Source organism: Staurois parvus, unplaced genomic scaffold (assembly GCF_062004578.1).
Source record: "Staurois parvus isolate SC_StPar_1 unplaced genomic scaffold, SC_StPar_1.0 ptg000303l, whole genome shotgun sequence".
NCBI lineage: Eukaryota > Metazoa > Chordata > Amphibia > Anura > Ranidae > Staurois > Staurois parvus.
Window position 1 is genome coordinate 12,777,233 of NW_028318099.1, and position 18,672 is coordinate 12,795,904.

Sequence of the window (18,672 nt, forward strand, 5' to 3'; positions counted from 1 at the left end):
AAATGTACACTATAGTCCCTAAACCCCTTTACAGCATTGGGGGTTGAATAATTTTGGACACAACTGTAACTATGTAAAATGTCTAGCTTCTTCTAGGTGAACAAAAAGCTAAAGTAAAATTGCTACCTAGCTATAAGCATGCACCTTGTCATCATCTCATCTTCCTTTTGGGCATTTCAGGTCATTTAATATATACCGTATTTTTCGCTCCATAAGACGCACTTTTTTCCCCCCAAAAAAGGGAGCAAATATGGAGCGGCCGGTCCGGTATTTCCACCGCCTCCATGTCAGAATACCGGGCTGGCCATTCAGCTCTTCTGTGCAGCAGGACCTTACCTGTTCCTCGTTCCAGCACTGCACAGTCTTCCCAAGCCAGCTTTGTTGGTGTGGGCTCTCGGCTGTGACAGCCGGGTGCCCAGTGCGCATGTGCGAGAAGCGCTGAGCTTTGTGAATGGTACGGTGTCTTCTGGGAAACATGACAGGTGCCAGAAGATGCCAGCAGAATCACAAAGCGCAGAGCTTCTCGCGCATGCGCACTGGGCACCCGGCTGTCAGGCGGATGCCCACACTAAAGGGAGGACAACGTCGCGGAAGTGGGAGCGAGTATCTGTCAAATTCAGGTACCCGCTCTCCCTCCCTCCCCAAAGGTCAGCAGTCTCTTAGTCATCTCCTGTACTGTCTGCAGTCTTTGGTCATCTCCTGTACTGTCTGCAGTCTCTGGTCATCCCCTGCACTGTCCGCAGTCTCTGGTCATTTCCTGCACCCTGTCCACAGTCTCTGGTCATCCCCTGTACCCTGTCTGCAGTCTCTTGGTCATCCCCTGTACTGTCCGCAGTCTCTGGTCATCTCCTGTACTGTCCGCAGTCTCTGGTCATCTCTGTACTGTCCGCAGTCTCTTGGTCATCCCCTGTACTGTCCGCAGTCTCTGGTCATCCCCTGTACTGTCCGCAGTCTCTGGTCATCTCCTGTACTGTCCGCAGTCTCTGGTCATCCCCTGTACTGTCTGCAGTCTACAGTCACCTCCTGTACTGTCCGCAGTCTCTGGTCATCCCCTGTACTGTCTGCAGTCTCTGGTCATCTCCTGTACTGTCCGCAGTCTCTGGTCATCCCCTGTACTGTCCGCAGTCTCTGGTCATCCCCTGTACTGTCCGCAGTCTCTTAGTCATCCCCTGTACTGTCCGCAGTCTCTTAGTCATCCCCTGTACTGTCCGCAGTCTCTTAGTCATCCCCTGTACTGTCCGCAGTCTCTGGTCATCTCCTGTACTGTCTGCAGTCTCTGGTCATCCCCTGTACTGTCTGCAGTCTCTTGGTCATCCCTTGTACTGTCCTCAGTCTCTGGTCATCTAATGTACTGTCCGCAGTCTCCAGTCATCCCCTGTACTGTCTGCAGTCTCTGGTCATCCTCTGTACTGTCCGCAGTCTCTGGTTATCTCCTGTACTGTCTGCAGTCTCTGGTCATCCCCTGTACTGTCCGCAGTCTCTTGGTCATCCACTGTACTGTCTGCAGTCTCTGGTCATCTCCTGTACTGTCTGCAGTCTCTGGTCATCCCCTGTACTGTCTGCAGTCTCTTGGTCATCCACTGTACTGTCTGCAGTTTCTGGTAATCTCCTGTACTGTCCGCAGTCTCTTGGTTATCTCCTGTACTGTGTCCACAGTCTCTGGTCTTCCCCATACTGTCTGCAGTTTCTGGTCATCTCCTGTACTGTGTCTGCAGTCTCTGGTCATTTCCTGTACTGTGTCCGCAGTCTCTGGTCATCTCCTGTACTATGTCCGTAGTCTCTGGTCATCTCCTGTACTGTGTCTGCAGTCTCTGGTCATCTCCTGTACTGTGTCTTCAGTCTCTGGTCATCTCCTGTACTGTGTCCGCAGTCTCTGGTCATCTCCTGTAGTATGTCTGCAGTCTCTGATCATCTACTGTACTGTCCGCAGTCTCTGGTCATCTACTGTACTGTGTCTGCATTCTCTGGTCATCTCCTATACTGTGTCTGCAGTCTCCGGTCACCTCCTGTACTGTGTCCGCAGTCTACAGTCACCTCCTGTACTGTGTCCGCAGTCTACAGTCACCTCCTGTACTGTGTCCGCAGTCTCTGGTCATCTCCTGTACTGTGTCTGCAGTCTCTGGTCATCTCCTGTACTATGTCTGCAGTCTCTGGTCATCTCCTGTACTATGTCTGCAGTCTCTGGTCATCTCCTGTACTATGTCTGCAGTCCATTGGTTCAGAATATTTTTTTTCTTGTTTTCCGCCTCTAAAACTTAGGTGCGTCTTATGGTCAGGTGCGTCTTATGGAGCGAAAAATACGGTATTTAAATTTTGTGCTATAAACTACTGCCATTTGTGCTCTTATACCACCTTCTCCATTACATAGCTATCAATCTTCTGCTTCAATATAAATGAGTCTGTGTACAAACCCGATAGCTGGCAAATCCCTGGAAGACCCAGGTACACTTAGGCCTGCTGTCTTGCCTCTCATGTTCCTATGCTGAGCTGCTATGTTGAATTAGTAGTAGTCCTTTAGAGCTTCATGAATGCCATGCTACGTCTCTCTAGGTATCCACAAAGTAATGCAGCACTGGAAAATTCACAAAAGCAATAGTAAATCAGCCCCATTGGCTATTGTTTCACGTTTTAATATGTCGGATTTACACAATCTTTTTGCAAAATTTTATTATGTGTGCTTTCTATTAGTATTCGCTTTTAGGTAGTGTAGATACTTGCTATGAAGTTCATCCCCTGCACACAGTTCCTTTGGCTCATCTGCTCATCTCAAATATAGGCTGACTCACTGGCCAACAGGAATGTACAGGAGGCAGGAAGGGATGAGCAAGGTTCAACACTATGGGGAAGTGATAAAGCTTTGCCTGTCAGAGCAGCCCAGCGATCAGCCATATCTGCAGGTTTTTGGAGCTGCTGCAGGTATGTGGAAGCACCTCTAGTTGCCTGCACATTTTACCTTCAACAGTTTTTACTTTTTTTTGCAAAAAATAAATTCTCTTTAAATGGAAAACAAAAAATGTATGCAAAAAATTACCTTTTATGACACAGTGGGGGTTATTTACTAAAACTGGAAAGTGCAAAATATGCAAAATACGGTGCAACACTGCATAGAAACCAATCAGCTTCCATGTGTGATTGCCAAAGCTTAATTCAACAAGCTGAAGTTAGAATCTGGTTGGCTACCATGCACAGCTGCACCAGATTTTGAGTGCACCAGTTTTAGTAAATCTCTCCCAGTATGTTTAATTTAACATTTCTATACTTCTCCCCTGCTTTTAAGTCTTCCAAGAAACACAACTTATTTCTACCTAAATCAATGAAAAAAATATATCAATTTTTCTATACTTAATGTCCATCTCCTTAGAATGATCAAACAATCATAGTAAAGAAAGCCAGCCATTTAACACAAATATAATCCATTTAAAAATGTTGTTACACTTAAATAATGAAAAAATGTCCCCGACTATAACTCATTCCTGTTTGCCTGTGACTTTGATATACTTTTTATAGATCTGGTAGAAGACTATTCAGCTGCAAAACAAGATCATTATAACAGCCTAATAAGTCTATTAAACCAGTACAGAAAGATGCTCCCACTGCTGCTTACACTGGGAGTATCTGAAAGGAACCTTCCATTTTGGTAACATGAATTATTAACATCAGCAATTTTATATGCAATTAAAGTAGAAAATACCTTATAAAAAACAACACAACAGAGCAAGGTATATCTGTAACCAGGGGCGGACTGACCATTGGAAACTCGGGCACTGCCCGAGGGCCCGGGGTCAGTAGGGGGCCCCATGAGATGCCCCTGGTACCTTTTTCATAGGCTTTTTTGAGTTTGGGCAAGGGCACAGGGGCCCCGTGATCCCTTATTGCCCGGGGACCCCATGAGTTGTCAGTCCGCCCCTGTCTGTAACATTCTTTGCAGCAATAACCTAAATAATGCTTCACATCAGGTTGTCTTCAAAATTACAAATGGAAGATTAGCATTCTTGTCACTATGATGAATTTTTCAAAGGTGTTCCTGAACTGTTTATTCTTAAGGGTGTAAATAACAGGATTGAGCATGGGAATCAATATGATGTAAAGGAGAGAAAAAAACTTATCATACATTGGAGTATACATTGATGTTGGTCTCATGTACAAGGACAGTGTGGTGACATAAAATAAAGCAACACAGCTCAAGTGGGATGCACAGGTAGAAAATGTTTTATACCTCCCATGCACAGAGTGAATCTTCAGAATGTTAACAATGATAAACACATAGGATACTAAGGTGCTGAAACCTACAAGTACTCCAAGAATGTAGGTTGTGATGTTAACATGAGTTGTATCCAGGGGCGGACTGACAACTCATGGGGCCCCCGGACAATAGGGGATCATGGGGCCCCTGTGTCCTTGCCCAAACTCAAAAAAGCCTATGAAAAAGGTACCAGACGCATCTCATGGGGACCCCTACTGAACCCGGGCTCTCGGGCATTGCCCGAGTTTCCAAATGGTCAGTCCGCCCCTGGTTGTATCACTGCAAGAAAGCTTCAGCAAAGGAGAAACATCACAATAAAAATGATCAATGTTATTAGATGAACAAAAGGACAAGTTGGCGACAAACATGATAAATACAACTGGCTCCAGCAATGAGGTGATCCAGACACAACATAACATATAAGCACACTGCCTTGGATTCATTATTGAGCAATACTGTAATGGGTGGCATATTGCCACATAACGGTCATACCCCATCACTGCAAGAAGAATCATTTCACAACAAGCAAAAGTCAAGAAAAAATACATCTGCACAATACAACTAACTAGAGGTATTGCCTTGTACTGAGTGTACAACATGGCCAGAAGTTTGGGTAGGATAGCTGAAGTATAGCAAATGTCTAGGACAGAGAGGTTGCTCAAGAATATGTACATCGGCGTGTGTAGATGAGCGTCAAATATGATTGCTATAAGCACAACTATGTTCCCAAATACAATATCAGCATAAATAGTAGTAAATATTAGGAAAAGAGGAATTTGAAGCTGTGGTAGATTACAAAAGCATTGCAATGTGAACTGGACTGACTGAGACTCATTCTCTGATAGTAATTTATACATAGTCTTATGCATTACAGTTGTACCCTTATCTAAAACATTATGCCAAAATCAAGTATTTTTTCAAATGACTTTGTACCCTTTTAATATTCCACAGTGGTTTCTGCTCCATTCATGATAATGTTCACATTTATTTTAGATTTTCCAGAACTATAAAATAGGAATGCTATCAAACTGCAATGCAAAAATACTCTCTATCACATTACACTATTTGTTATAAGAGTAATTTGGATTATAAATGAACCCAATCATTAAACGCTCATTCAATCTTTAACATGTTAATATAATTTCAAAAATCATTTTCAATATTTTTAAAACTGCCGCTTTCAATTAAATAAATGTCAGCGTGTAACATGCTCTCCCAATGGAGACTACAATCTCATTGCATTGTTGTTGCCATCAGAACTTTCACTCTGACAAATGACATGCAGCAGCTGCTGGAGTGTATGCATGTGGACAGGAAGTAGCAGCACTGGATCAGCAGTGCTTGAATGCTACAAGGGATGAAAAGAGCAAACCTGTATTTTGTAATAAAACAAAAATGACAATTGTTTCCGCAGTGCTTTAGAATGCTAAATGTTATTTAGTTAAGGTTTACATCTACTTTAGTAATCATTAATTAAAATATTGTAAATTACAGTTGTAACAGGTTTAAAGCAAAAACATTAAACAAAATGAATAATGTCTTAATATGGTAATGTGATGCTCTAAGCATACAACCTAATCTGATAATGTGATATTGCAATTGCAATTTATTATTAGTTTATTTTTTTACCACTAATTATTGTCAAAAATTATTTTTTTTTGCTGCACTTTCTATATATTTTTTCTTTATTATTAGGGATGAGTAAAACTGAAAGTTTGAATTTCCTCAAGGTTTCTGTGCAAATTTGGAGATTTTGTTGAAATGTATTGACATCAATCGGGACAATGAATTTAGGGTGTATCGGTTGTTTTTAAAGGTGCAATGAGCTTTAAATGGCACTCAAAGGAATTACTGCATGCCAAGCTAACATATGCTTCTACAAATAGACCCCCTACAAAAAAATACTAAATATATTCAATAATATTAATGAATTATATTGAAAAACAAAACCCCAAATAAAAATATATTAAAAGCGCAGCCCTAACGCATAAAGACATTTAAAAGTCATAGACATAAGGACAAACTTCCTATAATATAGCTTCAAGATATATAACATGAAAATACAAGCACAATGGACACAATATCATGAAAATACTCTATAACTCTTCTGCCTCACAGCCATAGGGTTGTCAGTTTGAATCCAAACCATGGCACTACCTGCCTGGAGTTTTCATGTTCTCCCTGCAACTCTCTCCCTGTGCCTGCGTGGGTACTCCAGTATCCTCCCACACGCCAAAAACCTGCTGGTAGGATATTTGTCTCCTGCCTAAAGCCAGCCATAGATGGAGTGATTTTCTTTCCTGCAACCACAGAATGTAGGAAAGAAACTCAGTGTTCATGGGGGAATCCCTGCCCCAGAGGCATTTTGTTCTCCCAGCGGGGGGAGTCGTCCACGCCAGGAGAGCACAGTGATTACTGCTAGTGACTATAATAGCCACTAGCAATCATCTCATGTAAATTCTGACAGGCTGGTTGTACCCAAACTGATCAATCGATCAACTTGGGTACATTCAGCCTGCCCATATATTGTTAGAATCTTGGCTGGTTCCTACTGAACTGGACAAGATTCGAACCGTCTATGGCTGGCTTTATTATATATATGAATGTGAGTTAGGAACTTAGATTGTAAGCTTTTTTAGGGCAGGGATTGATGTGAATGTACAATATATATGTAAATCACTGAATAAAATTGTTGGTGCTATATAAGTGCCTTTAATAAATAAAGCTTTCACATTCTTATACAAAGACCAATTTATTACAGTAGTACCTACTGTAGCTCCAATAAATGTAAGAACAAAAACCACTAGTATACCTACAACATGATAAACAATTATGAGAAGCCCTCAAGAAAATCAAGTTGCACATAAAACATATGACAGGAGACTAATACTAGTATTATATGGTATATGACAAAAAATTACAAACACACCTAAAAGATGAAACTATATAGATATAAGTTAGGGAGCTTAGATTGTACGCCCCTTGAGGGTTAGGGACTGATGTGAATGTACAATATATATGTAAAGCCCTGCGTAAATTGCTATATAAGTACCTGAAATAAAATAAAAATAAATATAGATCAAGTAAGAGCTTCCTAATGTAAAAGTCAGTAGGATTATAATATATCTTAAAAAGTGTAGAATCAGTCCCCAATTTGGATTCCTCTTTTTTTCACCCTTCTTCCCTTATTGGCACATAAACCATCTAGAATAGCTCTTGCCACTCTACAACTCACTACTGACACAACAGGTTTGGCTCTGACTGGTTTGTATTTTTATTACTAGGCCTCTCTTTTAGTTACCCTACACTGGTGGATTACTCTTCCTGATGGGAACCTTGCTCTAAATCTGGAGGCAACCATAGTTGATTCCTCTCAACTAGTCCAATCCTTGGCATATACAGGACCCCAATTATCCTTGGCTATATCTCAACAATAAAAGGTTGGCTGACAATAGTTAAATGGTAATGATCCCAATATCTGGTCTTCTGATACCCCTCACTGTGACAATCATATGCTCACTCACCTGAATAATATTCACAATCCTGTTGTCTGGAAAACGGTGGGCATTCAGACTCTAAATTATATTTTCTTGGTGGGAGATTTCTGCACCTTTGATTCATTGAAAGGGGAATATGGCCTCTCCAATTAGTATTTTTCAGATATCTAACTTAGGCATTCCATTAAGACCCAGTTCCCTCAGAAACCTACCCGCCCACCAGCAATAACCCATAGAACCTATGTTGAGAGCACATGATCTTATCAAACACCTCTCCTTAGTTTATACTCACCATATGTATCATGGCCTTATAACTTCTTCATTGTTCCAGAAGTGAAAAAATTACATACCTACTTATTTAGAGGTGGTGTGGGAGAATGTGATAACTCAATATATATAATATATGTATACTAAACTCATGATCTCTGCCAAGTACAAATTTGTACAACTGAAATTTTAACATAGGATATATTACACACCTCACAGGCTAGATCGCCACTGGCACCTTCCATCACATTGTGTGGAGTTGGCTCAAGGTTCTTGATTACTGGTATCAAATAGTGACCAGACTGTCTAATGCACTCATTCTACCTATATACTAGATTCTCTTGTACAATTGATGGGTATTTATGATGCTCTTGCCATTTAAAAACATGCTAAATTACTGCTCTTTCATACATCTAACTATGCTAGAGAAATTCCTCTTAAAGCGAATCTCTCCTCACCACCATTCTGTAATGAACAATGCCTGGCTGTTAGATATGCACTTTCTATGTACCAGTTGACACATATGAACAGAGACTGCCCAGCCAAATATGACAAGATCTGGTCCACATGGATAGATTCTACCTGAACCCCCCAACACATACACACACACAAACCCTCCCTCCCTTTTTCTCTCTCTCTTTTTTTCTGGGACTTAAAATATCTGGATTGTTGATCATACTTGCCCCATTAATACTAAATTAATGTCAAGAGATATGGTCTCAGTAAGGTTTATACAGATATTAAATTTCTCTAAGTGTTATATTCTGTATGCTGAATATGATTTGTGGCACAAACTTTTGTCTCTTTGTTACACTGTAACTTGAAGACTTTCCTTTCAATAAATTTTTATTGAAAAATGTTGATTTTAGAAAATACAGTTGCAACTGCTATCATGTGTACAGGCAAATATATAACAGCAAGAGCCAATAGATCAAAAGCGGTCTTGCACAGAATAACATACCTATAACTAGTGACAAAGTAGATTATATGTCAATGACGTACATTAACCATATTGTGTCGCTAAATCAGCGTGAGGAACGGATGAGAATCCAGGTGCCTATTTCCTAAGATTAAGCATTAGTGAGAGGAATAGTAGCATATGAAATGCACGGAGTTTATCGAACCAAGAAATACATGAGACAATTCGCAAATTGTCCCTTGGGAGAGCCATTAGAGTAAGAGATAAGAGAGAAAAAAAAAGTTGGGGGGGGCAAGAAAGAGTCAAAAGGAGTATGTTTGCTCAAACACGGGTTATGGAGCCTTAATAATTATAGCAATGTAAACCTGCCTATTGGTATAGCAGGATGGGCATGTTGGATCCATGAAGTTCATGTTTTAAGAAATCTCTCATGGCTATCTGAAAGAATGCTGGAGAGCTTTTCATTAATAAGGAAGAAGTCTAGGTGGCAGTGAACTTCTGTAAAAAGTATGAATTGTTGTTTCCAAGCTATCGCAATGTTTTTTTTGCTGCAAATACTACATATGTGTCCAGCTTAAATTGGTATTTAGTAAGGCCCAGGGGTTTCAAGTGTAGAAGGACATACCACAGGTCCCTTGGGAAGGGTAATAACAAATGTAGGAGTTAAGGGATGTCCTCCATATATGAAGGACACCTCCTGGGGTAGCGCATCCTTGGAAACAGGTACCGGGGGCAGATGGGTAAAGGTGCGCCAGACGGTGTGCCCTCTTGTGACAGTTTTAAAGGATGATTCGATAGTAAGAAAATTGAGGGAGAAAGAGGTCAGGGTCGTCCATATTTGTGACCAGCAGCCCATATCTATAGTGCTTTTAAGGTTGTTTTCTCACCTAGAAAAGTGAGTGTGATCGTTGGGATTTTGAAGGTTATTCAATTGTGAGTTAAGGATAGATATAAATTTGGGGGAGAAGGGCGTCTGATGACAAATATGTTCGAACAAGGACAGTTGAGTCATTGGATCTTTGTCAGTGAACACCAAAGTCACCCAATTTTTGATTTGTAAGATTATAAAAAGTTCAGTATGAGGGGCTTGGTATTTGTCCCTTATTTCTGCCCAGGTGTAAATAGCACAACCAGTGAGGAACAAGTGGACACAATGAAGTTTGTGGGAGACCCACCAGTGGAAGGCACTGGGGGACTCAAGGCCAGGAGGAAACAGGGGGTTGCTTAAAAGGGGGAGAAGTGGTAGATGATGGGAGATTAGATCACTGGAGTATTTGGTGGAGTCCCATATTTGTAACGAGTCAACCATTAGAGTTGTGGGCCTGGATTTGGGAGAAGCCATTAAAGTGAGTTGGGGGAGACCGGAAACCAAGAGAGCACTTCCAAGGTGACCCACGTAGGGGCTTGCTGTGCAGCATATAGGGAGGTCAGAGATGCGATTTGAGCCACCACATAGTTCTTGTAAAAGTTGGGAACCTGCAAGCCCCCTTGTTTCCTGTGTATGAGCATGGTGTGTTTGGTAACCCGAAGAGGCTTGTCAGCCCAGATAAAATGTAGAACATAATTTTTAAATGACTTTAGGGCATAAGAAGGGATGGGGATGGGAAGGGTGCAGAATAGGTATAGGAGCTTTCGAAGAATAGTCATCTTTACTGCGTTGATTCTGCCAATACACGAGAGGGGTTGGCGAAGCCAGGACATGAGTAAGGTTTTAAGGGAATGGAAAGTTTGCATGTAATTGGCTTCATAGAGGGTTTGGTTTTTATGTGGGCAGTGAGCCAGGCAAAGTTATATATAACAAAACCTTTTCTCTAAATAGACTACAAAGCCCCTATCTCAAGTAAAATACCCAATACGTAGTGATAAATTCAAAATACACCACTTTAAAACACACAAGAACAAAAAGATTTTAAATAAAAAGATTTTAAATAAAGTGTCTCCAAAAAAAGTCCAAATATTTAAATGTGTCCAAAGACAAAGATTTTCCAGAAAATATCCAACTTATTCACCAATCCAGATCCCGTAGTACCTCAAAAAATGAATGAAACTGACATAGTGTATTACCTTCAAATATTATAAAATTAATACGTGAAAAATTGTTAAAAATTGAATAAATACAACGTGAGTGACACGTGAATCATGCAAAAAACAATATCCACTCCGTGTACAATCCTGCAACCGTATTGTCAGCGAAGTAAGTGGAGATAGTCCCGGATGGCTCCAACTGTCTCGTCAAAAGACTTTAAAAAATGTCCTACTGTTAAAAACAATTGTTGAGTATGAATGTTCTTTATGACAGACATAAAGGCTAAACAAACATACGCCTGCCTAAGTAAACTATAATAGACAAATTGTGGAAACAAAGGTGTCCAAAGCAATTCAATGTATAGTATATAAAAGGAATACCTAACAAAAAGGGTTTGAATAACCAAAATTAGCTAGATAATGAAGTTAGCTATCTGCCAGGACAACCCATAACCTGAGCTACTATAGGCTAAAGAAAATAATGGACAAGATGGAGTCAATGAACAGCTCCACACTTATCATGGCATTTGAAAGCTGCTCTCTCAGGACCATGCTTGTTTTTTTTTCACAAACAACATAAAAAATGTAACAGTATACAATTAATGAACACAAATAAAAAAAAAAATCACTAAAATTTATAAACCAGTTAATGTTACAGCCACCAAACAATTACTGCTGGTCAATCATTCACTCTGTATTAAAATACATTTACCATGTTTAAAGATTATCACATCCGCTGCTTTATAAATATGCCAATCAGCGAAAAACGCTTAATACCACCCCTCCGCCCCCCCGAAAAAAAAAAAAACACCACACACTCTCCCTCTAGATAAGAAAGTTTTTTTAAGCAGCTCACCAAATGCACCAAACTGATTGTTTCCTGTCTTAACTGAAATGGTAACTTCATGGTGAAATCAATTTAGGAAAAACCACTCCACCTAATTCTATGTATGATAGGTGCTTAATAGTATTGAGGCCTACTGGTATTGTTATAAGGAAATGTCTTAACATGTGAGTAAAAATAATTTAATCTATCAACAAACTAAAAATATAAAAAAAAAAGAAGAAAAGAGAAAAAGACAAATAAATCAACCAAATATAATGACTTTTACATATTACAATAGTTGAAACACATTTTTAGCTTTTAATATGTAATGATACAACGTTATTGTGTTATTTTCAATTCATAATTTCTTTTTCATCCTATTGCCAGATGAAGAATAAAAATATTCTTCCCTAGTATTTGTTAAAAATAAGAGTAATACATTAAGCTGTTTCAGTTATTGACAACTTATATTTAAAGGACAAACACACATCCACACAGAAGTAGATTCTGTAAGGCCAAATTTAAGCTCCAGTAAATGCACATGAGGTTGAATACCTAAGGATCCTTCCATCTCAAGAGTATAAATAGTAACGACACAGCTGTGTCAAAAAACACTCAAGGGAAAGCAAAGCAAAAAACCATTATGACATGCAAATGAGGAAACAAGCTCAACTGAGGTGAGCTAAATTATTGCAATGGGAAGTCTCCTTGGTGTGTGTGTTTTTTTTACATTGTTTTAATACAATTCATAAGAAAACAAAAAAATATACCACAGTTCAAGAGTTCCATATCTGAAGTCCACAAAATATCAATTTTTTATTTTGATTGAACTGGATAGACTTTTGTCTTTTTTCAGCCAGACTAACTATGTAACTATGCAACTATTCTGACAGTGGAGGTGTTGTCCATGTCAGAATACAATAGCACAGCAGGAAGGATTCCTTCATTCACCTTACCTGTGTGGATAGAGGAGCCTGGCCCTCCAGCTTAACAAAAATAAAAAATGGTCACTCTATGGGCTTCTTTACTGCTGACTCCTGCACTCTATATCCTGTATATTGTATATTACATCATCCTGACTAATCGTCCTGTTCATTATCTCAATAGTTGCAGGTTTTAATGGCATTTTTTAAGGTGGGTTAGTGAGTCAAAATTATATATTTTTGTGTGCAGAAAAGCAAATGTACATGAAAGTTTTAATTGAAAAAAGGTTGAGAAATGCTGACCTAAAATGTGCTTTTCATTGCAGCCACATGAAGATGAGAAGGGGAAGAGAGGAGAGGATAAAATGACAGTGTGTTGACATTATGCCCACCTGACTTTTTTACTACCCTCAGATTAGACAGGCTTCATGTCAAGTTTGAAATAAGTTGAAGGATTTCAACTCCTTTCATTTAAGTCTATGGTAATGCACAAACATGCCGGCATATAGTGTGGTAGCAGTGCGTTTGTGGTGCAGTTTTAACACTGCGTGCAAAATGCATGTCAACTGTGCCAAATACACACATGGGGCATTGTGAAATTTTGGCATTGATATTGAAAATATGACTGATCATGCCAAAAACTGTGTTTTATTTAAGAATTATTATTATTATTATACAGTATTTATAAAGCGCCAATAGTTCGCTCAGCTGTACATTACAAAGGAGGACAGAACATGTGACAGAACAATACCAATACAATGCAAAACATGAGGGGATTGAGGGAAGAATAGTGATCATATGAAGCCATTTATTATCACATAGGTAGGATGCTCCTTTTTAATTTCATAATGATTAGAGAAATCACCCAAATCACCCTGTTTAAAAGTTTACATACCTTGGAATGTTTGGCCTTTGTACAAACACACAAGGTGACACACAAAGATATAAATGGCAATTAGAGGTTAATTTCCCACATCTGTGACTTATTGCATTGCAATTAGTGTATGTGTATAAATAGTCAATGAGTTTGTTAGCTCTCAGGTGGATGCACTGAGCAGGCTAAATACTGAGCCATGGGGAGCAGAAAAGAGCTGTCAAAAGACCTGTTGAATAAGGTAATGGAACTTTATGAAGATGGAAAGGAATATAAAAAGATATCCAAAGCCATGAATATGCCAGTCAGTACTGTTCAATCACTTATTAAGAAGTGTAAAATCCAGGGATTACTTGATACAAGCCAAGCTCAGGTAGACCAAGAAAGCTTGCAGCCACAACTGCCAGAAGAATTGTTCGGGATACAAAGAAAAAACCACAGGTAACTTCAGGAGAAATACAGGCTGATAAGGAAAAAGATGGTGTGTTTTTTTAAGGAGCACAATATGATAATACTTGAACAAAACTGAGCTGCATGGTTGAGTTGCCAGAAATAAGCCTTTACTATGCCAATGCCACAAAAAAGCCCAATGAGGTGTGTCAAGGTGTTGTTGGGCATATTGTAACCAGGTTTTTTTGTGGCAGTGGCAGAGTGCATCTATGTGAGAGCTAACAAACTCATTGACTATACACAGACACTAATTGCAATGCAAAAGGTCACAGATGTGGGAAATTAACCTTTAACTGCCATTTTAACCTGTATCTGCACCAAGGCTAAACATTCCAGGGTATGTAAACTTTTCATCAGCACCATTTGGGTGATTTATCTTATCATTATGATTTAAAAAGGATCCAAACAAATGTGATAGGTTTATTGGCATGATCAGTCATATTTTCAATATAAATGACAAAATTTCAAAATTTCTGCCAGGGTATGCAAACTTTTGAGCACAACTGTATATAGTTACCTGTTATCCTATCATTCCCTGAGGAAAGGGGAAAAGGGATAACATCACCTATTAACACAAAAATACACTGCAAAAAATATAATATCTACCAAATCATCAATAATAAAAAAATAAAGTATAATGTATAGTGGAAACACTTTTATATAACATAATAACCTACACAAAATACTACTCATAAATATTTACCAAACCTTCTATGTTAACAAGGGCTGAATTACCAGGTATTATTAAGTAAGGAAATCCACCCCTTTCTGACCAATGACACCACAAAACAACTTATCCACGTCTTGGTTATATCCCGCCCTGATTACTGCAATGCCCTCCTCACTGGTCTACCGTTACACAGATTATCCCCCCTTCTGTCTATTTTGATGTTATGTGGCACCATGCATTACAGTGTGAATGAAAATGCACATTTGAAGATGCATAGGGGTGCCATTAAGAACTTAGAATTAATGTCACTGCTGCACTTCTGCAAAAATAGAGTGCATTTGTGTTTGTTGCAGGAAACGCAATGCAAAGGCTTGTTCCCATATAAAGGTAACTCAGTAGCTTTTTCCCTGTGGAAAAAGTATAGCCTAGTATTACTGTAACTAGAGATGAGCGAATCGAACATGGAGAAGTGGAATTAGTTTCGAAGATTAGGAAAAATTCGATTCGCGCCGAATCCGAAAATTAGCAAACTTCGGATGCACGAATCGAATTTTCCCAAAAATGGCGGCGACATGTGTGGCGACGGAGCGGGGATCTCTGGGAAGGCGCGCAGACAAGGCGCGCTGACCCATAATGCATTCATTCATGACATGTGATCGCATTAGCCAATCAGCAGCCAGCCAGCCAGCACTGTGTAATGGTGGAGCTATAAATCGCGGCCATCTTAGAATTCTCCATTAGCCTCCGGTCATTCAAGAGAGACAGACCTGTCTGTATTAGGGACAGAGTTAGGGCCACAGAGACTTTAGGGCCACAGAATCGTTACTCAGGGACACAGAATCGTTACTCAGGGACACAGAATCGTTACTCAGGGACACAGAATTGTTACTCAGGGCCACAGAAAAGTTACTGAGGGACACAGAATCGTTACTGAGGGACACAGAATCGTTACTCAGGGACACAGAATCGTTACTCAGGGACACAGAATCGTTACTCAGGGACACAGAATTGTTACTCAGGGACACAGAATCGTTACTCAGGGACACAGAATCGTTACTCAGGGACACAGAATCGTTACTGAGGGACACAGAATCGTTACTCAGGGACACAGAATCGTTACTCAGGGACACAGAATCGTTACTGAGGGACACAGAATTGTTACTCAGGGACACAGAATCGTTACTCAGGGACACAGAATCGTTACTGAGGGACACAGAATCGTTACTGAGGGACACAGAATCGTTACTCAGGGACACAGAATCGTTACTCAGGGACACAGAATTGTTACTCAGGGACACAGAATCGTTACTCAGGGACACAGAATCGTTACTCAGGGACACAGAATTGTTACTCAGGGACACAGAATCGTTACTCAGGGACACAGAATTGTTACTCAGGGACACAGAATTGTTACTCAGGGACACAGAATCGTTACTCAGGGCCACAGAATCGTTACTGAGTGACACAGAATCGTTACCCAGGGACACAGAATCGTTATTCAGGGACACAGAATTGTTACTCAGGGACACAGAATTGTTACTCAGGGACACAGAATCGTTACTGAGGGACACAGAATCGTTACTCAGGGACACAGAATTGATACTCAGGGACACAGAATTGTTACTCAGGGACACAGAATTGTTACTCAGGGACACAGAATCGTTACTCAGGGACACAGAATCGTTACTGAGGGACACAGAATCGTTACTGAGGGACACCGAATTGTTACTCAGGGACACAGAATCGTTACTCAGGGACACAGAATTGTTACTCGGGGACACAGAATCGTTACTCAGGGACACAGAATTGTTACTCAGGGACACAGAATTGTTACTCGGGGACACAGAATTGTTACTGAGGGACACAGAATCGTTACTCAGGGACACAGAATCGTTACTCGGGGACACAGAATCGTTACTCGGGGACACAGAATTGTTACTCAGGGACACAGAATCGTTACTTTCTGCTTCACAACCACTATTGAATTAAAGAGTATGTCAGACAACACGCAGAGGAGTGGCAGAGGAGGCAATGTTTCAGGAGCGAGCAGACGTGGCAGCAGAGGAAGGGGTCGAGGCAGCACTAGTCGCAGCCAGAGGCCAGTGCTCCCGGTGTCATCCAGCGGTCGTGTCTCCACCGACAACCCTGCCGTCATCGATTGGTTGACTCGGTCGTCTTCCTCTTCCCAGGTCACCTCTGACACCTACAGCCAACGGTCGGTGGGTACGTCAGACACAACCGTTAGTTGGCATGGCCCGGGAGCAAGCCCACTGAAATCACGTGTCCTCTACCTGCCCCTGTCCTTTGGTGTTCCCTCACCAAGCGAAGTATCGCATGCTGTGGGCTCAGCCCCACTGTACAGTGAGGAAGAGCTAACAGAGGGCGGTCAGGAACGGGGGGAGACATCCGCCTCTTCAGCAGCCAGGCGAAGAAGTACTGGCGAGGAGAGTGGCTCGGTAGCCGGTCTAGAGACAGGTCTGTCTCCTGACCCACACGCAGCCGAGGGGGCTAGTAGTGACGCGGAGACCCTAATTGATGATGATGAGGCTGATCGCACTTGGCAGCCTCGTCGTCATCAGGCTATTGCTTCCGCATCATCAGGAGAAGAGGGTGCCAGCTTGCCAGTGAGCAAAACAGTTGGTGGGTTGCCCAGGAGGCAGCAGGGTCGCAGCAGTGTCAGTGGAGGCAAACGGCCACGGAGTAGAGCACCAGCTCCACTGCAGCCTACCACCACGGCCAGTAGTGGTGCCGGTGTGCACGGAGGAAGTAGCAGTCAGCCAGTGAGGAGTAGCGGGGGCAAAGTTTCCTACTCGGCGGTGTGGCAATTTTTCGTCAAGCCGCCCGAGGAAGTAAACGTAGCCGTATGTCGACTATGTGGCCAGAAAGTCAAGCGTGGCCAGGGGGCCCATGTTGGGACTACAGCGTTGCGTCAGCATATGCAGCGTCGCCATTCGGTGGCCTGGGAAAACCGTGATAAAGATACGGCGGTTCTGCCTGCCCCAGCCCCCGCTCCATCACCCGCTCCGTTACTTGCTCCGTCACCCGACGTCAATCGCCCTCTATCAGCCAGTCAAGGCTCCAACACCTCTGCTGAGGGGAGTTGTCGCTCGTTGGCATCTTCCGCTCGTTCAGATGCTCCTTCTCCTGCTACTCCTCTTCACGGATTCCGTCAGCAGTCTTTCTTGGAATCCGTTTCCAAGAGACAACAGTTTGCGAGCACGCACCCGACGGTGCAGAAGCTGAACGTCCTCCTGTACAAGTTGCTGGTGCTGCAGTCCCTCCCTTTCCAAGTGGTGGACTCAGCACCTTTCCGAGAAATGATGGCTTGTGCCGAGCCGCGGTGGAGAGTGCCAAGCCAGCATTTCTTCGCCAAAAAGGCAGTGCCAGCCCTGCATTCACATGTAGAAGAGATGGTGGGCCAGTCTTTGAGCATGTCGGTCTCTGCCAAAGTGCACGGCAGCACCGACGTGTGGAGCTGTAACTACGGTCAGGGACAGTACATGTCATTTACGGCCCACTGGGTGAACGTGGTGCCGGCACAGCCGCACCAGCAACTTGGACAGGTCACGCCGCTTTTGCCTCCACGTTTGCACGTCCTTGGTTCAGCAAAGATGTCCGCCTCTACCACCTCTTCTTCCGCTGTGTCCTAAGCCGCCACCCCCGTGCCAAGTCCCATTACCCGACCGGCATATCACATGTGCAGGGCGCAACGGTGTCACGCTGTGCTGCACCTGGTATGCCTTGGCGAACGTAGTCACACAGGGGAGGAACTTCTGAGTGTAATGAACAGAGAAATCGACAGATGTCTGTCTCCGCGCAAACTGAAAATCGGAACCATGTTGACCGACAACGGAAAGAACATGGTGTCTGCTCTGCGTCAAGGAAGGTTGTGCCATGCGCCATGCATGTGTTCAATCTGGTTGTCAAGCGGTTCCTAAAATCCACCATCCCACTGCAAGACATCCTTAAAATGTCACG

At 41.9% G+C, this 18,672-nt stretch overlaps 1 protein-coding gene across 1 annotated transcript; it reads right to left on the reverse strand.

Moving 5' to 3' along the window:
* Nucleotides 1–3,969: 3,969 nt before the first annotated feature.
* Nucleotides 3,970–4,917, reverse strand: LOC149457802 (olfactory receptor 1468-like). Its single transcript, XM_089683122.1, has 2 exons — nt 4,522–4,917; nt 3,970–4,335 (listed from the first exon to the last, which is right to left on the reverse strand). The coding sequence occupies exons 1-2, from the start codon at nt 4,915–4,917 to the stop codon at nt 3,970–3,972; spliced, it is 762 nt and encodes a 253-aa protein (XP_089539248.1).
* Between the last annotated feature and the right edge of the window lie 13,755 nt (nt 4,918–18,672).